We start from the raw sequence: 22,353 nt of genomic DNA, 5'->3' as shown, positions 1-22,353 counted from the left end.
GAAACTTTTTTATGGATTGCAGGTAAATACCAATTTAGTCAGTGTAGGTCTGTAATAACATAAGATGTACTTCCTCAAACTTTGGACTTGATGCTGGATACTTATATTCAGAGCGGTGGTGCTGACTAAATCCTTTCTCTTTTCCTAGTCTTTTATTCATAACAAAATTTCCTTAGACTTATTAATAAACATTTCTAAGTGCTTTCCCACCTTTTCCCTACCTAGATTTTGGGGGGTGTGTGTGTAATTGGTTATTTTGTTCTTGATGCTTCCCTCCATCCTGTATTTGTTCTTGCCTTAGTTGTCAAAGCTATGTGAACTTTGTATTACTTGACATTTTAGGCATGTGGAAGCTGGCACGGAAATGTATTTGCAGCATGGCAGTTACATTTTGTACAAAAGAAGAGTTGAGGAGTTTTTCTCTCTGTCCTCTTTCATTAAACAAAAACTTATTTGTTTCAAACCAAAGGATTCTTAGCTTTTGAGATAGAAAATTATTGAACTAACATTGTTTCTCTCTCTTTTTTTTTTTTTTTTAATTTTTCCAGCGTTAAGATGCCAACTCTTCCTTCTCAAGATGGCACATTTTGCCATGTTTTAATACCTTTTCTCAGACATGAATGTCCTAAGCTTTCACTAAACTTTGTAGAGAGGTCTGAAGGGTTAAAAGGCTAAAAAATAAAATTGCCAGTAAATGTAGGGCTAGATATCTTATTTTTATTCTGGGATAGAATAATGGCTTTGTGTAACTGGGATGAAAATTAATCCCAAGTTTCTCTTTTGTTGTGTAGAAAATCATGCTTTTTATTATATTTATATTTTTGTAAAATAATTCCTTTAATATATATTAATATATTTTCAAGATATTATGATATTTCTGATTTGGTCCTCATTTGAAAGCATTTATTGAAGAATTTTTATTGGAGTTAACTTTTTGTTATTAGACTGGAATTCACAGCCCTAGATGTTTAATTTCTGTTACTTAATTTGTGCAAATAATGTTAAATCTGGTGCAGTTTTCATCTTGCAAGTTACTTTCATTTTTCTGTTTGGCCAGTGAAAGTAAATGTTTCATTTTCTTAAATAAGCTGATACCATGCTGTGGATGTTTGTAATGCTACAGGCAAATACATGAGTTTAGAAATGCTATTATATTACGTTCTTAAATGGTTTTTCTTGAATTTCAGTATTCCTCTATTGTATTTTTCTAGAGTCAGCATGTGTGGTGAAATAAATAACTTGAATGTGGCTTTGGTAGTGTAGGCTCTTATTTCAGAGCGTTGATATCATTTTAATATTGCCAGTATTAAGATTTCTATTTGTGCTATAACCCTAGACCCTGTGAGAATTGAGTCCTTGGTAGGTCTACCAAGCATGATGGGTGACAGATCTTCAGTAACAGATCTCAGGATGTTTTGTGATCTTGCTTTTGTTGTGAAAACTTGCAAATTGTAGGCTAGCTTATTTTCTCTCTTTTGAAAGATTAAGGTTTTCTCACTATGGGGGACAGAAACTGAGAAATTTTAAGAGTTAACAGCTCATTTAACAGCAGAGCAAGGCAGGGTGAATTTGTTTAGACATTGTGGATAAGATGTTTAAGTGTTATGTTACATCGTTAAACTTTGGAACACTTTTGTTAGGGCCTTTACACGAGCAAGCTTCGGTGCTTCATTTGACTCCAGGGTAATTGTTTTTTTTTCATGTTGCAGTTTCCCTATGGGTGTAGCTGCTCTAATTGTATGCTGTGGATGAAAGCTGTGCATTTCTACTGCATCCTTTGTGTAGGCACTAGTGCTCATTCAAATGTGTGGTTAGGTGGATGAGGCAGCTGACCTGTCTGAAAAATAAACAGTAATTTTAAGATGGCTCAGCTCTTCTTGTGTGCTACACCATGGGTCTTACCAACACCATGAGGGAGATGATAGGAGTGGGTGTGGAGGGGTTGGAGACTGTGTTGCAGTTGCTTCTTTTGGGAGCAAAGTAGACTTAATTTGAATGAAACCAACTGTTGAGATTCTCTTTGACAATTTAGAGCTACCATAGGGAATGTTGTGTGTTGTTTGGTTTTTTGTTGTTGTTGTTCTTTGTTTTGTTTTTAAGGTCTTCTATGGTACAAGCATAGTAGTGTAGATGATCACAACAATTGTGTGAATTTTCTTATCCAGAATATTAATTTGTCATTTTCTCTTTTGCATTAGAATTTTATTCATGGTGGTGATGGTGGTTGAAGAAGGGAAAAGCTGAGGCTTCACACCAAATTGGATGGCCCAATATGTTTACTAGGCAGTATGTCTTGGTCTCGGGAACTGTTGATGATTGTTTTGCTTACATTTGTGCCTTTCTTTTCTCCAGCCCACAATTGTTAAATGTGATATCAAGTAAAAACTACAAAACACTTTTTTCAGGCCATTCCGCTGTTCTTTTTTTATGGTGCAAACCTACATGAAGTTACAGAGAGTATCGGTGGGAATGGGGCACTAAGTACATTGATATTGTGTTTCTTTGTTCATGTGGTAGTTAAGTCCTCTAGGCACAATTGTGGTTACTATTTAGAAATTGTTTCTTAATGACAGATAATAAGTGGTTTATTTCTTTAGGAAAGTAAGCTTGTTCTGTAAAGATATTCAAAGAAATAGGGAGCAAAATTGAGTTGAATCAGAGAGTTGCATTATCACCTAGATTTTATTAACAGTATTTTGGGGACATTCTATACAATATTTTGGAAGGTGTTCTGAAAAACTTGGCACTATGGCTAAGAAAACTGAAGTATTTTGATTGTTATCCTGAGCCAGATTTTTTGGTCTCATTAACAGTGTTTCTGTTGGACATATAGCAACATAAATTATCTCCTGAGTTCTGAAAGACAAGTGCTTCTGCTCTATAGACTAGTCCCATAGTTGATTCCCATAGTTGAGACCTTGGGTGATGTTAAAACCTCTTTGTTCAAACTATTATATTTTGATATAGGGAAACACTTGTTTGTTGTGGGTAGCACCACACATTTGTTTGTTCCACAGATAATCAAGAAAATTGGCCAAGCCAACTGTTTTGTGCTAGTTCTTTCAAACTGGGACTAAGATACACTGTTGAGAGATGGGATGAAGAGGAATATCAAGTTTCTAATGTCTAACTTTTTGTTTAAAAAACCCCAAACCCACAAAACCCACAAAATGTTAAGAGCGAGTTTAAGAAAGGCAAATAGCTACAGGTAATTTAACAGTAACAGGCACAGCTGAATATCTTAGTCCATATGGCAAAAAATGCTGCCTCTGCTCACACCTTCTCATGTGGTAAGCTTGTGGCACAATGTTTATACTAAGGCTTGAGTTTATCTGCTCTGGCCTCACACCTATTAAAAGCATTAAATAGTTGAAAAAATAATGTGTTCTTGGGATGGCTGGTTTCATATAGATGTATTTAATTAGAGAAAGAGTAATCTCATAGTAAAATATTAGGCATTCTGATTGGAAATAGTAGTTAAGGATTAGTATAGTTTTAGCTCAAGCAGAATTAGAAAGTATACAAGAAATAAATATATTTTGGGGAAAATGGATCTCCCTCCCTGTTATTGGTTGTCCCTGCCTTGTCTCCCCAGACCTCCCCCCACTTCCCCCCTAAAAAAAAGAAAAAAACGGAATGAGAATTCTTCAGAGAAAACTACTTGCATTTAATTGCAATTCCTAATTTTAAAGTGATAATGCAGTGGCTGATGGTACACGGTACTCTATCAAATTGATGATCTGATTTAGTACAATAATTACTGTAATTCAGTTTGGGGCTTGTTTTGGGTAATATGTTACATAGCAGGGTAGTTAAAGCGGGAGAGCTGCTAGTATTAGACTGAGCTTTCACATCTTGGAATATAGGTAGCTGACTGACGCAGATTTTGTTGTTAAATGCCCTTGCATGAAAATGTGTTTTTTCTGAACCATATTTACAGCCAACCGGGTAGTTGAACATATTGACTGTTAGCAGGGTGGGAGAGGGAACTAACAATTTTTTGAGAGAATGTTTCAGTGTGCAGAGTATTTGGAACACTAGAATAAGGTCATATTTCACTTGATGTCTGAAACACTGATGGTGAATAACTGCATTATGTATTGCAAATTTAACTAAAGACTCTAGGTCAAACCACAATTCTTTTGTTTCATTCTTTGTGATTCTGATGCTGAATTATGCTGCAGAGTCATGCAGAATGAAAATATAAGCACTTAGCTCTATTTCAAAGGTGATAAAGATTTGTACGTTAGTCCAGATGGGTGTGTAGCTGCATTTTGTGTATTCCTGTGCAGCTTGTTTGGAATAGATGAAGTTGGGGGATAGTCGGTAAAGGGAAAGGTTTGAGGGTAATGCTGCTTCTGATTTTCTAGAAAATAATATTTAGGCTTTAAGATCTGAAAATTTTGTACTTGCTAACAGAGTTTAATTTATGTTACATTGATAGTTAAGAAGTGTTAACTTACGTGAAAAGGCTGTGAGAACAAAAAGAGGGTTTATTATTTTATCTTAAAAGCATGTCTCCTATGCATTTCTTTTGGGAGAACAGACAGATTTAGACATTGAAGTAAGTCTAATAGGGCGAGAAAGAAAAACAGCTAGAGTTTCAGTAGAGACTGGCAGAGAAAAAATCCTGTGCTTTTTGTGCTGTTTGACATCACAGTTTTGGCATATAATCTTAAAATTCCTGTTTGTAGAGTCCAGTTTTCACTTTCATTTAGAGCTGTATGAATTTTAAATACTTGTACATCTGTTATTTTTTTCCTTTTGCTTTCCTTTCTCTCTTGGAACCAGAGATAAAACCAAATTTTATTTTATTATTTCATTATATTAATTTCAAATTTCATTCTGTGTTGTCTTGAGCTTTCCTGTTTCTGACAAAGCTTCTAAAGTTGCTATTAAAACAAAAATTTATTTATTTTGTTTTGTCTCAGTACTTTGAAAGTATTTTGAAAGTACTCTGGATGTGGATTTTTTGTGTTGTAGGTATATTTTTGTTGATTCTAGGTTCTTTTTGTGGTTTGTCAGTTCTGGTAGGCTACACATGGAGCAATCTGAATAATTTTAATGTATTAAATAAACTTATCTTGTCCTGTCTTGCTTTGTTGCTACCAGGTTGCGGTTATCTTTCCTGTACTTCTTATTTTTCCTTTTTTAAAAGGGAGAAATTGGATGAATTTCTGTTACAGTTTTTCAACTAGTGACTTCTACCATGATACTCACACATACAAATTAGCACTGGAATAGACTTCCTAGAGAGTCAGTCAAAGCCCCAAGCCTGTTGCTGGCTGAGACATGTGGACAATGCTCCTAGCACTGTACTTTAACTTTTGGTCAGCCCTTAAGTAGTCAGTCAGGCAGTTGGAGTAGATAAAACATTTTTTTTTAAATGAAGAAATTATGTTACCTGGAGAAAATTAATAGCATGTTTTTAATAACTTATTGAAATTCCACATTTTATTTGTTTGTAGAAGAAGAAAAGGAAAAATGAATCAGTCAAAATAAAGACTGTAATAAAATAAGTTTTCATGTCTGATTTTGCAGAGAAATGAAACCTAGCTTTTTTTTTTTAAGTTTCTTGTGTGTACTTTAGCTTTTTGGAGGAAAATGAGAGCAGAATGTTGACTGTGCATGGTTCATGAAATAGCTCTATAAACTTCCTGGAACTGACAAGTGTTTAAATGGGCAATGCCACTTCTGTTTTGGCAAAATCTGCAGCTCGCTAAGTATTGTTGAATCAGTTTGTTAATGAGCCACTGCAAATGCTGCTTAGTAGTGAACTATGATTACTTAGACAAATACTGTGAAGAAGCATCACACAACTACTGCATAATGTGTCATAAATAGCTCTTTTCACACAAATGGACTTAAATGAGAAGAGACTGTAGTGTGGGTGTAAGGTATATATTGAGATCTTTAATACAGATGATCAGGAACAAAACAGACAGATACCTCTTATCAAAACATTTGCTTTAAAAACTACAAGAGGAATTGAGCCTACCTAATTTCTCCTAAAATAAAAAGTGAGCACATGGCTGATGACAAATCATGAGAAATATGACTCAAGATGTTAGCTTGCTGTAGTTTTGGAATGTGTCAAAGATGATTTATTTAATTTACTTTAGATTTTGTGCATTTTTTAGGATGTGTAAAAATGTAGGGTCTTGAGCAGGATAAAATGACAACTGTATTGTGTATTTAGTTGTGTTATTCATGGTTAAACAAAAAAAACCTCACTAGTTATTAATCTTTGAGAGATGAATTCAGATTCTGCAGATTTAAATTCTGGTTTCAGATGGAATTAAGCAGAAAGCAGTGTTTGTTAAGCTTTTGTGCTTCTTTTGATAGGAGAGAGGCGAACAAAAGCTAAGGAAATGGATCAGGGCTGTTGATGGCTAAAGTGTATACAGCTTCATAACTTCTTATGGCTATTTAGGTATTTTAGAGCTCTCATGCATGTATTTTGACTGATTGCTCCTTTAAGCAGAAAAACACATGTTGATTTGCTATTCTGATTAGTTTTTCACATCTTAATAATTTGGAATTATTTTTTGCCTTAAAATAATTCAGAAGAGCACACTCTTATGTGTGCTGTCTGATGACATTGAATTTAGCAATTTAAAATTAACTGATCTTTATAAAGAGCTGCAATTTTATTTAAATAAAATAAATTTTTAATATTTTTTGAAAAAAACCTTTTTCACTTGTGTGAATTTTGCAAGTTATTTAACTTTTAGGCAGCCAAATTCAGAGAGCTTGCAAAGCTTTCTACAAATGTAATATAATCCACAGAAGAAAAACTCCTCTTTCCAGGGAGCAGCTAAACATTTGCTTGCTGATGGGAGTAGTAAATGAATTCTTACTTTGCCTTACTTGCTGTGCAGATTTTGCTTTACTTATTCAACTGTTTTTATTTCAACACACAAGTTTTTTCTCTTTTACCCATCTGATTTTCTCCACCATTCCACTGCAGTGAGAATGATCAAGTGGCTGCAGAAGGCTGAGCTACTGGCCAGTGTTAGACCAGGACAGGAGAGAGAAAACTTTCCCTACTTCATTAGGAGATTGTGATGGTGGTGGGAATTACTGGTGTAAGCAAGGCTTTTCCAGAACCTCAGTTTCAGACATCAGCACTCTTTATGTTAAACTGCTGGAGTGCATTAAAAGATTGTGGTGTGTCAGCAAGATAGGAGCACATTTGATGAAGAATGAGGTATATTCTGTTAATTGGGTGTAATACAGAAGGATAATTCTGCCCAAGTGTCAGTCAAGACTTCCTCTAGTTACAGAATAACAAAACATCACAAGCTTTTTCTTCAGTATTTTGCTGCTTTCTTCCCTCTTCTGTGAAGTAAAACTGTGAAGATGTATTTTAGGCTATATGAAACACAAAACGACTACATGCCAAATTCTATACAATAATTGGAAAAATTGAGTCCATTCTCCTTCTTAATTTATGATTTTAATTTGTTTTTGTTATAGTCTGAATTGACAACAGCTTTTGCATTTTAAAAATGCTGTTTCTTAACCAAAAGTCTTATGTTAGTAGGATTTTTTATTGTTGTCACATACATTTCAAAAGCATTTTCCCCCCTTGTTATTTAAGACAGTTCTCTGGTCTAGAATTATGCTAGTTCAAAAGAATAAACTGTTTTTATCTGGCAGTCATTAAAGGTGGCTTATTATCAAGGTAGTGAGAAATTATGTTGCTGATAATAGGTGCTTGTTTTTGTACTGTATAATTGACCTGTTGCAAAAACTTGTCATGTTTATAGACGCAATAGGGAAGACATAAACCAATTTAAAAGTTGTATTACTTAAGACAACATTTTTGTTTAAAAGCTTTAGATGTAAAATAAATCAAGCCAATTGTAAAGTTTCAAGGTGTTTTAACTTAGGTAAATTGAGGTGGACTGTTTTTGCATTTTCTTTTACAAAGCTATATTATTTATTTGGTATTTGTAATTTTTGAAAGAAGTAAATGTTCCTGTCTTTACAATCTTTGTCTCATCTTTATCTTATAGTAACTTGAATTGACGAGACCACTACTTAAATGTAATATTGAATATATGCTTTACATTTTTTTTTACTGTGGTTATAAGGGAGCTTATTAGTGTATGACCAATTGTGCCTTGAAGTCAGAAAGTAGTAAATATCAACAGTTCTCTGTACAAAGTGGCATGTGTTGAAGAGAAGAATTAATTAGGACCAGCTGGAATGAATTATTGTACTTAAAGGTCATTATTTCTTTTTATCCTTTAATATCCTATAATTTCGTTACGAATTTGTGTAGGAGTCTTGGGGGGAAAAGATTAAACCAGTAATACATCAAAAATATTGTATTCTTTCTCAGATGTTCTGTTTGCTCTTTGATGTAATAGGTGAAATACTACAGACATTTGGCACCTGATCACTTGCTTCAAATATGCCATCGACTTGGACCGCTTCTAGAGCAAGAAATTCCACAAAGTGTCCCTGGAGTGCAGACATTATTAGGGGCTGGCAGACAGTCTTTGCTTCGTACAAACAAAAGTATGAAAATTTCATGAGAATTTTGAGAGTTCTTGATATTTCATACCTTTCCTGTGGTTTTGCATGAAAAAGCTCATTTGCCTTTATATTTTGGTGTGATTTTTAATAAACAGGTTGCAAACATGTTGTATGGAAGGGATCTGCTCTTGCTGCACTACATTGTGGAAGGCCTCCAGAGTCTCCTGTAAATTATGGCAGTCCACCTAGTATAGGTAAGTCAATTTTATTCTGGGACTGCCATTTTAAACCTAACTCTCAGGGTGATTGATTATTATGATGGTGAGAGAAATCGTAATTCTGTTTATATTTGCCCTTGTCAGTGTCACATACCTTACTTCTAGTGTTTTTAAGATGCAATGTTTCTGTATTCATTGTAAAATTTTCTCTGAAGCTAATTTTGTCTTTGAAGTATGAAACTGGATAAAATGTATTTAAACAATGACTACATACAAACAAAACTCTTTCTTAAAGATATAATAAGGCTCCCAGTAGATAAATAATTAGTATTATAGGGCAGCAAGACCTATACCCATTGTTGGGAAAAGTAAGTAATGTAGACTGGTAATGGTTTCCTTTGGAAAAATTTGAGTCTTGTAGAAGTTATTATTTTTGCTTTCTGGTCCATTCACTAATTTTGTAGCTGTCCTTTAGCTTTCTCTGCTGTGCTGTATCATGAAGGATGCATGTTCTGTCTGTACTGTTGAAAAATTGAAAGCTGCAGGTCAGAGGTATTGCAGTTTTTATTTTTAAGCTCTCACATGGTCACTGAAATGTTTGTTAGCTTTCATGTTTTAAGAACAAAGATACACATTTGTTTAGTTGCTAGAAGGATCAAGGTGTGATATTTTAGAAGATTGTTTAAGGAGCACCCTTTATCTTTTTTCATGTATAGAAAAATGAGCAGAATCACTGGCATCTTTTCATCTTTCCCTATTGATGTCCACTGAAGGGAGAATGATTAAGACCAAATTGTCTGTGTGGATTACACCAGAAAAAGACTGGGTTTTTTTACTAAAATGGTAGTTGCAGATAGATGCGCAGTTTTAGATGAGAGTGGGCATCGACTATCCAGTTGATTGGCTCTGGATCAGGTGCAGCTGCTGCTGCAAAGACAAACGTTTCTGTCTAGGCAAAAAAAAAAGAGAAGACTTGCAGATACATTGGGAAACTAATATATAACAAAGTATGTGAAATAATATATTTACATATGCTATATATAGTATCACAATATAAATATGTACGCAGACACTAATAGGAACAGAGACTTTTTTTAATGTGATAACTTGCCATTGGCAATTCTTCAATCTCTAAACTCCTTTTGGAGGCTTTTGGAACCCACTAAGTTTTTAATGAATTTAAATGGATACACATAACATGTATGAAAGATAAAATCAAGACAGGTTAATTTGGGCTGTTTGTATTTTTTCTTCAGTTGAAGGAACTCAAAATCAAATCTCAAAATACACACCATTACACTTAATCCAGAGAATTACAGTTCTCTCCCAACAACTGAAGCAGAACCATGCTATAGTTAAACACTCAGGTTCAGCACAGCCAATTTTGACTTGGTAGATTGCAGAATGTTTAGTGTCCTAGTAGCATTTCCATTTTAAAGCACAAGTTACATGCTTTCCATGGTATTTCTATAGCTGCTTGGACTGTAGGATGATAATGTGATTTTGCTTGTTGTTTAGAGCTGAGCTTTAAGAACTCCTCAGTTGGTATGTGTATTGATCAGAAGTGGTTCACTTGAACCCTAATGTAGCACCTGCATCATTCAATGTGGTTTTGTTTAGAGCCACTAGTTTTGTATTCACTTAGAGGGCATTTTCTGTGTTGTGCTCTAGGTGTGTAGGAGAAAATACTTGTTGCTGGTTAGAAAATTCCCTTCTTGAGTGGTAGTGCAATGGCTGGATGATAATAATCTTGGAAAATCTTGGGCTATTTTTTGCAAGGTGACTGTAGGACTGAGGTTTTTAATAGCTGATTTCTTTAGTGGTTGTTTAGCTTTTCGTGTGAAGAAATTTTAAAACATGTTGGAGGAATCAGAATGATTGAAGACTGTTTTATGTCGTACTGTAGCTTACAGTGTATGGTAGCTGGTGCATACTTTTTAAGGGGGAAAAGATCAGTGTATGAGATCCATGGTAGCTGAAGTTCAAAGAAAGCTGTAGAGCTGCTGTGGTAGTGAAATAAAATGTTAAGAAAAATAACTTTCAGACTCTTTTTTAGAGAAGAACAAGTCAGGCTTTCTAAATAAATGTTATTTTTATTGAACCTTTTGCAGAGCGCTGAATGTTTGCAAAATTGCAGTTATTTCAAATACCACTTTTTTTCATGACCAGTAATTTCCTTTTCCAAACATTCATATAAGTGCTGCTAACTGAATGTTTTCAACTGTGAAATGTATTTGGATTTTTGGGATATTTGGTTCAGAGCTGTATGCTAAAGCACTTACTTTTGATGTATCTTATTCTATCTACTCTGATCTCTCAATGAGATAAGGAACTTGAATAACACTTCTTTTATAAATTGAATTAGAATTTTTTTTCTGTTTCCTTAAATAACTTACAATTTTCCCCTGGGAAGACTACATTTTATGTAAAAAAAAGAGAAAAGTTAGAACCTATTATTCTTCAGGCTGTATGTATTTCAGGTAGATATCCTACTAATGTTTGAGGAACAGGAACAAAGACACTGAAATTCCTCTGTGTTGGCTAGGAAAACTTAACTTACATTTCAGTGAATGTACAAAGTCGTTAATTTATTTTCTAGCCTGGTGAATTAATGCAGGTATAATGCTGATGGAATATTACTTAGAATTATTTTTGTGTATGTAATGCCACCTGCCTTATAGGTAGCTGGCTTATACCAATTAAAATAGATCTGTACAAATACATATTTCCCCTGAAAACTATAGAGTATCTGTAGAACACGTTGAAAAGTAAAACTTGAATATTGAATAGTCTTTGTCCATTTGGGCTCACTTGTGCAATATAGCTCATAAAAAAGCTGCTGAAGTGCCTAAGAAATTAGAGCAAAAGCAGCTAAGTCATATGTGAATTTGTTTTGTTAAAGGTCTCAATTTTGTGGATGCAGAAAATGAGCTCTTTTTCAGTAATATTTGGGAGCTGCTGAAAAAGGAATGAAACTAAACATAAACCTTTGAGAGCTTTGAGCTCAGAACTCTTGGGAAAGCTGACCACTTGGGCATGAGGATGTGGCTGAGACTGGCTGTTTGCCCCAGACAAAGAAGATTTTTTTTTTCCTGACCAGCAAAACGATGTATTTCACAGTTTTGCAGAGTAATCAATCTCAAGAAAAGTTCTGAAGCGTTTTACACTTTTTCCAGTATGTTTATTAAGTGGTACTGGTGTTTTGGCTGTAAAGAGAAAGCCAGGTTCTGAAAGCAGTGTAAATGTCTATTTTTAGAAATACAGTAAATATTTTAGGCCTAAAAACTAGCTTCCCAGTACTTTGTGCAACTCTATTATTCTGATAACTATAGGAAGAAAATAAAGGAAAATACTGCATTTCTATTAAAAGATCTGTGTAAAAGTAACATCTTGTTATACATGTTCAGTCAAGTCTAGAGTGAGTTATACTAAAATAAATGACTTGGTAGTGTGTAAGAATAAATAAGTGGTTGAAGTCATGGAACTTTGAGTAAAGTACCAATGGAATTATATAGTGAAATCAAGTGGGGTGTTGCTGAAGTAAGGGAAGTTTGGAAGATTGTGTAGGTTTCATTTGGTTTTGCTTTCTGCTTCTTGAAATATCTCACCTCTTACCACTCTGAATTAGGAAGAGTCCGCAGTTGCTTTCATCAAGCAAATGAATATTTTATGTGACGTTTGAGATGTATATAGAATTTTTGTGTTTTCACTCCAGTTAGGAGTTGATATTCTTTTACCTTCATGATTTGACCAGAGACAAGTTTTGACTTGGTAACATAGCAAGCTTAATAATTTTACTTGGTTGACAGTCATGTGTAAGTCAGGAGACTTGGAATACTGTATAGAGTTCAAAAGCTGAACAGAGAAATGGTAGGAAGTTATAGGCCAGCTCTAGCTGGTTTTTGTTTTTGTTTTGTTTTGTGGGTTTTTTGTTTTTTGTTTTTTTTTGTTTCCCTTGAAAACCTTTGAAGAAGGGAGAAAAAAGCCCTTCAACAGCACCAAACTGAATGCTTGATACATTCAATCTTACTGCCTTGGAGAGTGAAAGGAGTTGTCTAGCAGTCTCTACTATTATTTTTAACAGCTCTGAATTCTGTGGTATTCATTAGAGGCCTGTCTAGCCTCTTAAGTTAATGAAACTTGATTCAATAAGGGTAAGATTTGTAAGTGAATTATATCCTTTGGGTATCCTTCCAGGATTCTTCTGAATCTGGTTCTATTTTTGTGTGTCTGGAAGGGGAATGAAGTTGGATTCTGGTTTTCAGAACAGAACTTCCATTAGTTAAATACAATTCCAGAAAGGAAGACAATGAAAGATTGTGTATGCATTTTAAAAATGTAAATGGTAAAAAATGTAAACATGTAAATGGTACAAAATTAAATTTGATTTATCAAAGGCCAGTGGTAAGGCAGATTACTATCCCCCATCTTTAAGGCATGTTCCATATTCAGGGATAAGACCATGTAAATAAGAATATAAAATGGATAATTTTGGTAAAATTAAAAATAAGGAAGAAATCCAAGTGAAAAAAAAAAAGAAAAAAAAGGCTAATAATGCCATATTTTTCAGACACCCAAATTTATCATCCTTTTAACAGACTTCTGTTTTCCTTTGAGCTGTGTGTTCTGTTTGGGATGTGAATGAGTTAGAGAAGTTCTGAAACTTTGGAGGCATTAATTTGGTGCCTGTTGCATGCCTTTTGAGTGGGAGAAAATCTATACTCTTTTGTAAGTTCCACTGAAAACTCCCACCACTTCACTTCCATCAGCTTTGTTTGATTTTTACATCGTTCCACAGGAAGCCAAACAAATAAGGTGTTTTTGCTGCCTTGAGATGTGTGGTTTTGAGATTAAGGTTGTTGGCAGCAGTGAATTGTAACAGCAGAAGCAATATTTAAAAAACAAAGTTGCATTTTAGATTCCTGAAAAATGGAATTTAAAGTCTTACATTTAGAGCATTTAGGTCAAGAATGGCAGGTTTTTTTCTCTACCTCACTTGGGTTTTTAAATTCTAGAGATTAAAGATTCTGAGCAATCTTTTTCCCTTCTTTCAAAGGAGGATTAGACTGGATGATTTTTAGAGGTCCTTTCCAACTTCAACCATTCTGTGATTTTGTAGTAACAGAAGTTGGAGTTATTCTGGCAATAAATCTGTTGAGGGATATGAATCAACACATGAAGAGTTTTTCAGGTCTGTCAGCAGTAGGAGGAACAGTAGTCCTGGTGCTGAGTGGGGCAGGGGACCTGAAGTAGGATGAGAAGCAGACTTTATAGAACTAAAGGCGAGTCCTCCTCATGACAGTCCCTGGGCAAGTGATGAAGCAAATATTTTTGGAGGTTGAGGTAGGAAAAGACAGATACATGGTTAAGAGTTGTTGGAATTGGTCTGTGAAGGAGAAATCATACCTGAATAGCCCAATAGCCTTTTAAAGGAGATGAGGGGCTTGGAGATTAGGGGACAATAATGAATGTTACTTATCCAGCTTTCTGAACAGACTTCCATAACATTCTCGATGACAAACTGAAAAGATGTGACAGAACTGCTGGGGTCAAAGGGCTGTGATCACCAGAGTGAATTCCAGTGACTGGCACAAGAGCCAGTCAGATGGAACAAAAAGTTTGTCAAACAACTGAAATCTGGGAGTAGTGAATGATTGAGGAAGACCTTGAGGGTGGAGAAATGGGTCAACAAGAATCTAATGAAGTTTCACAAAGAGAAGAGCAAAGGTCCTGTCTCTGGGGAGGAATAACTTCATGTACCAGTGGATACTGAGGGTTGACGGCTGGAATGCAGCTGTGGAGAAAACTACCTGGCTGTCCTGGTGCTGATGTGTCATACACAATGTGACCTTGGACACAAAACCCAAGCAGCATCCTGGGTTGCTGGAGGCAGTGCATTGCCATTAGATTGTGGGTGTTCTTTCCCCTCTACTCAGTGCAAATAAGGTCACACCTGGAGTGCTGGATCCAGCTCCTCAGGAAAAGACCTACATGGAGAGTCTGTTAACTGGTAAGCATAGCTGTTAACTGGTCTCTCAAAGGATCAGAAAGGTGATGAAGAAATTGATGTATCTGTTATACAAGGAGGAGCCAAGAGACCTGGACTTGTTTAGCCTTGAACAGAGAACGTGGCATGGGCCGGATGGTGGTGGTAGTATCAATGGTTATAAATACATTAATTGGAGCATGTGATGAAGATGGAGCCAGACTCTTCTCATTGGTGCATCCTGACATGACAGAGGTCATGAACCAAAACTGAAATAGAGGAACTTCAGTTTAAACATAATAAAATAGCTTTGGGGGTGATAAGATCTCTGGCACAATTTGCTCAAAGAGATTGTTAAGTTGCCATCCTTGGAGACTCAAAACTGGACTGGATGCAGCACTGAGCAACCTGCTCTAGCTGACGCTGCTTGAGCAGGGGGCTTGGAATAGATGACCTTTATATAGGTTCCTTCCCACCTCAGCCATTCAGTGGCTGGGTGGTAGTAGACCATTTCAGTCTTTTGAAGCTGGTCATATTGTATAAATATAAGTGCAGTTACTAAAAACTAGAAGCCACTTAATTTCATTTGGAACCAGTTAATAAACAATTTTTAGCAACTTAAAAGGATAGAATTTCTGAAAAAAATTCAAAATGTCAACAAATTCACAGCTTTCTCAGACACTGGCTTTCACTGATTATTAAGTATGAAGGGTTCTGATTTTGAAACCAGAATATTATCTGGGAGGAAGTGGTAGTTTATCATACTGTGTTGTGCAACAACCATTTAGTAACATCTGGTTTTTTAATCTGTTTTCTATTCAATTTATTTATTTTTAAAACAGGACCTTATGTGTTAGTAGAAGATGGGAATGTAAAACTAAGGTAGTGTTAATTTCCTTGGTCAGCCAGGCATTGGATAGTTTTTTCAATGCATTGTCCATTTCACAGCGCCCTTCCAGCCAGGGAGCATGCAATCTCTATTCTGTTGTTTTCTTGTTTACAACCCTTCCCTTTTAGTTGGTTGACACTGTAAGGCCCAACCAGCATTCTCTAATGCATCCTGGGATAAAGTGTAATCTTCCTTCACTCCCTTATGTAGTTTGTGGCTCCCGCTGCAACCATTTAACTACTTATACCTTGTCATTCTTCCTATGATTAACAGCTTTGTTCATACTCACTCATTTGTGTGAGGCCAAGCAAAGACAGAAAAGTGCTAGTACGGCTAAAACGAGAGAGATTAGACTTGCTGTCACAGAGAGTTCTAAATTAATTGTTTTCCAAATGCATTAAAATATGGCTAAATAGCATAGAGACTTGACAAGTGTTGATGTAACAATTGTTATAAAACCAAGGGCCTATAATTTGTACAAAGGCATTATTATGAACAGTGGGTAACCTTTCTCATCTTGTCTTGGACAAGAAAACTCAATTTTATTGTTTGAATGCAGGAATTTTTCACACAGGTATTTTTGATTTTTACTTGTTGTTTGGAGGGGAGAAAAAAGCTAATGTGCTAGCAAAGATTGCAGGTGTTTGGAATAAATAATGGGAGTTGGTCAGAGAAATCAGGATAGATTCTTGGCACTTGGCAAAATTGATAAGAGTAAATAGAAAGGTCGTTAAATGAAAGGGATATTGAAAAACAGTAGTAGATGTGAGAATTCCATTTTAAATAACCAGAAGATACCCCCCAGTTTGGGAAGTCTTAAAAGTTATGTGCTTATGGATAGTGTTAAACCTGTGGGAAATTGATTCTTCCCCTCCCCTGTGCTAATTGCATGAACTTGGTAAAAAAAATTCTTCCCAGAGAATGTAAGTTCATAATACTGTGGAGGGTTTTTTTCTTGCCAACTTGCTTTCTAATTCACTTAGTTTTATTTTTAACCAGTTTTTTTTTAATACATTTTAAGTTTTGATTAAGGCTAAAGAGTAAGATGGATTCCAGTATTGTTTCCAGTGTCAGTATTCCCTTTTATATCCTGTGGTAAGTTGATACTGAGCAAGGGGTGTTTCACCTGTTGAGATTCCCAGGGATATGTGAACTAGTAGTAAGTTGCCCACTGGTGATTAGCATCAGCGAGACCATTCTTAGAAATACTGGCTTGTGTTCTGCTAAAATTATCTTCTCCAGTGTGACCAAAAATCTGCCAAAACCAAACAATTCTCTTCCATAAACCCTCTCAAGTTTGAAGCTGATCTCAAGTACTTCAGTTTTTTATAAATTCAGGTGTGTATTAAAAATTGCATTCTTATGTAATTTTTTGTTTTATCCTAATGTCTCCCTGCAGTTTTGTTTCATTGACACATCTCTGCAAATTAAACTTTTAGTTAAGGTTTTTTCAGTTTTTGTGAGCTATTGTTTCATTTGAAGGCATTGAGATAAATCATATCCATGTTACATTATAAGTAGACAAAAGGTAATTTGTGTGTAGGCTGGGATTATTGTTGGGACACTGACCTTTATTCTGTTTGTGTGTGTGTACTTGTTTGGTTTCTTTTTTTTGTGTGTGTTTTTTTTTTTTGTTGAGGGTTTTGTGTTTTAAACGTAGGATGATTTGTGAGATACCAAAACTAGATTTATCTTGTGCCTGCACTAGTCTTGGTTTCCTGCTGTTCTGCAGTAGACTGCTGGCAAGGGAAAAGTTTGTCATAAAGCAAATGCAACTGCATCTTTTTCTGGTATGAGGGAAGGGTGAAGATATAGTAGAGCCTTAAGACAGCAATTGCTCTTCAACTAAAAGTGATTTGCTCTACAGCTAATAATTCCACTTCTTCACAGAGCTTCTTGAACTATGAAAAATTCCTTGAATTGGGGCCTGAGGCTAATGGACTTGGCACTTGGCTATAACACAAGAAGCTTGTGGTTCTTGCAAATTTGCTACAATCCCACTGTAAAAATTGGCTTATCTGATGTAGTGTGACCTGTGCTGGCTTATGAACCACTGTTATGTTGGTCTGGGCCAAACCTGAGCGGTGTGAGGGGTTTATAGCTCTTTTGTAGTTGATACTAGGGAGCAAGTTGTCCATGAGCCAGCAGTTCCCTTGTGGCCAAGAAGGCCAGTGGTATCCAGGGATGCCTTAGGAAGGCCTTTTCCAGCAGGTCAAGGGAAGTGATCTACTCAACCCTGATGAGGTCAGTCTGGAGTGCTGTGTCCAGTTCTGGGCTCCTCAGGATAAGAGAGACATGGAGGTCTTGGAGTGGGTCCAGTGGAGGGCTGTGAGAATGATTAAGGGACTGGAGTGTCTCTGAGATAAATATGAGAGAGAGAGCTGGGCCTGCTCATCCTTGAGAAACAACAACTCAGAGGCTTGAGAAACAACAACTCAGAGGTGACCATATCAACATCTGTTCCTATCAGAATGGAAGGTGCCAAGAGAAAGAAGCCAGACTCTTCTCAGTGCTGCTGAGCAAGAGGGATCATGCAGAAACTGATGCACAGAAAGTTCCCCTGAATACAAGGATGAACTTCTTCCCTGTCTGGGTGACCATGCAATGGAATAGATTGCTCAGAGAGGTTGTGGAGTCTCCCTCACTGGAGATGTTCAAGAACTGTCTAGGTGCAGTCCTGTGCCACCTGCTCTAGGATGACGCTGCTTGAGCAGAGAGTTTAGATTGGATGACTGCCTGTGGTCCCTTCCAAATTTCTTTAAATCATCCAGCACCATTTGGTGTGTGAGTGTTATATTACCAGCCTTCTGTAGATTATAAAATGTATCACCATTGCCATTCTTTGGTTTGATAAGGATATGGAGTGTGACTAATGTTTATGCATTAGTCTAATGTCTATATGGATTCTATGTGGATAATATGTGTCTGTATGGATACTAATGTATCCATGAAGCGAAGTATTATACTTTGCTTTGTTATTCCATTAATAGCAGTTTGAAATTAATTTCAGTGAGCTTAATTTTCGTCACTGACATTCTTGATGGAAGATTTCCATTTTGTTAAACTGAATTCTTGCTCTTGGAACTTTTTAACTTTTAAACTTGAAAAATATCACCAAGTTCTTTGAAACAAAGTTTTGTTAGTCAGAATCAGAAGTTTCTGTAAGTTTTGGTGAATCTGTTTGTATATTTGTTTGATGGTTTTGTGTGTTTATTTGTTTAGCTATAGTGGGTAACAGGGTTCTTAAAAAATGAATGGTCTTACAAGTGATGGGTAAATGTTTGAGCAGACCGCAAGAAGCAGGTTGCCTTGGAGAAGATTTGAATGTGTGCTGACCTTCAGTTAAAAGCTATGTGGGAGCTTCTGCACCTTTTATACTTGAGATAGATTATTCCTTCAAGGAAGCTGCCTTAGTACTCCTGAATTTGGGCACTTAAAGTTGGAAGTAATATTGCATCTTTGTACTATGCCTTGCAGTTCAATATTTTTTCCATGTCTGTATCATAGGCTACTTTTGTATGTATTTTTCTCTAACTAGGGCAAAATAAGAATTATTATAGTAAGCTGTTCATATGCGCAGGTGTTCCAGTTTAAAAAAAAAATTCTGTCCTTGTTAAGTATTTTAGGTTATGAATGCAATATAAATGTGTCTCTTCTTTCTTTACCCATTTGGTAGTGGATACCCTGTTTTCAAGAAAACTAAATGGAAAATACAGACTTGAACGCCTTGTTCCAACTGCAGTTTATCAACATATGAAGATGCACAAACGAATTTTAGGACACTTATCTTCTGTATACTGTGTAACTTTTGATCGGACTGGGAGGCGAATATTTACTGTGAGTACAAAATCTTTATTTTTGTACTTTATTTATTTATTTTTTCATTTTTAAGCACATATAATATGTCATCTAATTGTTTCCAAAACCTGAATAGGATAGACACACTGATTATGAATGAAAAGCAGAATAAGTCCTTTACTGCTGTTCCTCTCATATTTGCTTTTTAATAGCCATGCTGGTTTACACACAAAAATAGGTTTGGCATATGTCTCTGAACACTAGAGATGTGATGGTGGGTGCTGATCTGTGTAGTTCATTAAGAAAATTGTTCATTTTCAGTGGAAAGGATTTACCTGTATAGGTTCTTTCTTCTGGCTTTGTTATCTCTAGCAAAAATATAAGCAAAACAGGGAACTGCCACCACAGAATTAGATTAGAAAGTCAGAGAGAGAACAATCACATGGTGTGTTGTAACAAATGTTGATTCACAACAAATTGTCTTTATGAGATCCTAGGAACTTTTTTTTAAATGTTCTTAGTATTTTTAACTATTTACTTTTTGTTGTTGTTGTAAAGTCATAGATACTACACAGATGTCTGAAATCAGTACTGAAATTGCAGGTTTCTGAAGGGATGGGATTTTTAAAACCACACAGGTGTCAGTGTACTATTTAGATTTCTTGGTAAGTAGTCGGTTTCAGTAGAGACAAAAGATTTCATATACACACCTCATGCCAGTCCAGGATGCTTTGGCTGCATTTATTGCCTTCCTACAAACACTGGATGTAATTGATGCCTGTGTGGATTCAGGAGCTTGATTGTGTCCTTTTAACCTAATGTCAGATAGCTTGAACAATGGTGATAGAAGTACAGTTCAGGTTTCCTATTTTGCCTTGCAGTCCTAACTTCTAAAATTCTTTCAAGGCAGTTGTAAATATGTAAATATTCTCCCTTTTGGCTACATATATCTTGCTTTGTCCCATGGGGAAATATATGGTTGAAGGAATGGGACACCTTGCAGTGTTCTGAGCAGGCCTGTTTTATTTATTTGTTCACTTCAGGCACAGAAGAGACTTGTTTTCATATTTATTTTGTTTTTGTCAGCAAGCTAAATCAAAGGCATTAAAATCTTATGTCCTGTGGTTTATACGTGATTTACTTGCTGGAAAATGGGCTCTGTATTGTGGGCTTATTCTGTACATGACATGGCAGAATGCATTAAAGATTTTATGAGAGAATTCTCTTGACTGTGACAGCAGTTTTTTTCAAAGAGAGAAGTAGAACAACATGAAATAAATTGGGAGATGGAGAGAGACAGTATGTTTCCACAACCCCAGAGTTTTGCTGGCATTCCTTTGTTGACTAGTGTTATGTTTTAATTGTTTGAAAGAAAATTCCCAGTTTAGATCATGATTACTTCAGGTGTTAAATAAAGTAGCCATAAATATTAATTGTGGTTGCTGAATTTTCATTTTGGAGGGCCTAGGACTGAACTTCTTGTGTCTGCACTTTTAGGTACATCCAATGTTCTTCGTGTAGATGTTGAAGTGGTTGTTGGCAAAAGGTTGTATTCCACAATTCAGTAAAATCCAAGTTGCTCTAGCTGGCCTCATATAGTTAGTGGGTCAACAGTCATGAACTGTTGTGTTGTAATTGCATCTGTATAATGAAATGGTGCCAGTTCTTTTCAACCTAGACTACTGCAACCACTAAAGTCTCTAGTATGGTACGTAAATTTGCATGCATCAGTAGGGAATTGCTCTTGCCTTACATTTTTACTCCATAACCTTCAGTGTGACGTTAGTTAGATGAATTGTTTTAGATTTGTAATTGTTTCTGGAAACTTCATCATAATTGTTTCCTGTTCCACCTGACATCTGATGGATTGAAAGCCTCTAAATTCAAGCTTTGTTCATGTTGTGTTTCAAATTCAAAGGAAGAGGTGTTCTCAGCACATTTTTGAGTCATAGTCACCTGGGAGATGTTGTCCTTGCTAGAAAGTTGTTACTTCTATTTTCCTGAAGACAGTGGAAACGAGACAGTATACATTTTTCTTTACTAACTTAGTTGGTCTTTATTGTGTTCACATAGCAAGGCTGTGGTGCTGGGGTGGCTTCTGTGAGATGTTGTCGGAAGCTTCCTCCATGTCCAGCAGAGCCAATGCCAGCTGCCTCCAAGATAGACTCACTACTGGTTAAGGCTCAGCACATCAGTGATGGTGGTAGTGCCACTGGGATAATGTGTTTAAGAAGGAGGAGAAAAATCCCGGGATGGCTGCAGTTGGGAGAGAGGAGTGAAATACATGAGAGAAACAGCCCTGCAGACTCTATCATGAGTGAAGAAGGAAGAGGAGGAGGTGTTTCAGGTGCTGGAATAGAGATTCCCAGCAACCTGTGGGGAAGACTGTGGTGAAGAACTACCCCTCTGCAGCCTGTAGAAACTTTGTATTCTGGATCTACTGAAAAGCGTGACTTGCAAAACCCATGCAGGGTAATAGAAACAAATACTGTCTTCTCTAGTTCCTGCAGTACTTAAATTTCTGACTGTAAAAACCTCCTTTTCTCCCTATCTTTATTTTCGTGTCTCTGCTGAGATTATTCTTTCTAGGGAATAATAAAACAGCATTGTGTAATACTCTGTGTAAGATTTCCAACCCAAGATTAATTTGTGTGTTGCTTGGCAGTTTCACTTCATCCCACAAGTGTGTGTAATGGTAGGAAAATGAACCAATTTTACTCCATACCTTGGTAATGCAGTCATCAATTCTCTCTCGGTGCTGAAGTTGTTTTAGGATTCATTTTTGACAGATTCTTTTTAATAGGTATATAATTTGTAACGGTTGTGGATATAACCTTGGAAACATGAGCTGTGGTGTAAGCCAAATGCCCTTGCTAGTAGTATTGCACCAGTATTTTAGAAGTTGTAGATTGTCCCATTCAGATGAGATAGCAAGACATGAATTTTGAACTCTAATATTAATGTCTTGCCAAGGT

At 36.0% G+C, this 22,353-nt stretch overlaps 1 protein-coding gene across 2 annotated transcripts in view; it reads left to right on the top strand.

Moving 5' to 3' along the window:
* Positions 1–22,353, top strand: part of PHIP (PHIP subunit of CUL4-Ring ligase complex) — a 99,721-nt gene that overhangs the window by 2,476 nt on the left and 74,892 nt on the right. For both annotated transcript variants that reach the window (XM_077782322.2, XM_031504410.3), the window contains exons 5-7: positions 8,379–8,529; positions 8,643–8,741; positions 19,257–19,417. In XM_077782322.2, the coding sequence (XP_077638448.1) occupies positions 8,379–8,529; positions 8,643–8,741; positions 19,257–19,417 (411 nt within the window). The remainder of the gene's footprint in view (positions 1–8,378; positions 8,530–8,642; positions 8,742–19,256; positions 19,418–22,353) is intronic.

This window comes from Lonchura striata, chromosome 3, assembly GCF_050655825.1.
Source record: "Lonchura striata isolate lonStrDom1 chromosome 3, ASM5065582v1, whole genome shotgun sequence".
Lineage (NCBI taxonomy): Eukaryota > Metazoa > Chordata > Aves > Passeriformes > Estrildidae > Lonchura > Lonchura striata.
This window is presented reverse-complemented; position numbering and strand designations above follow the sequence as displayed.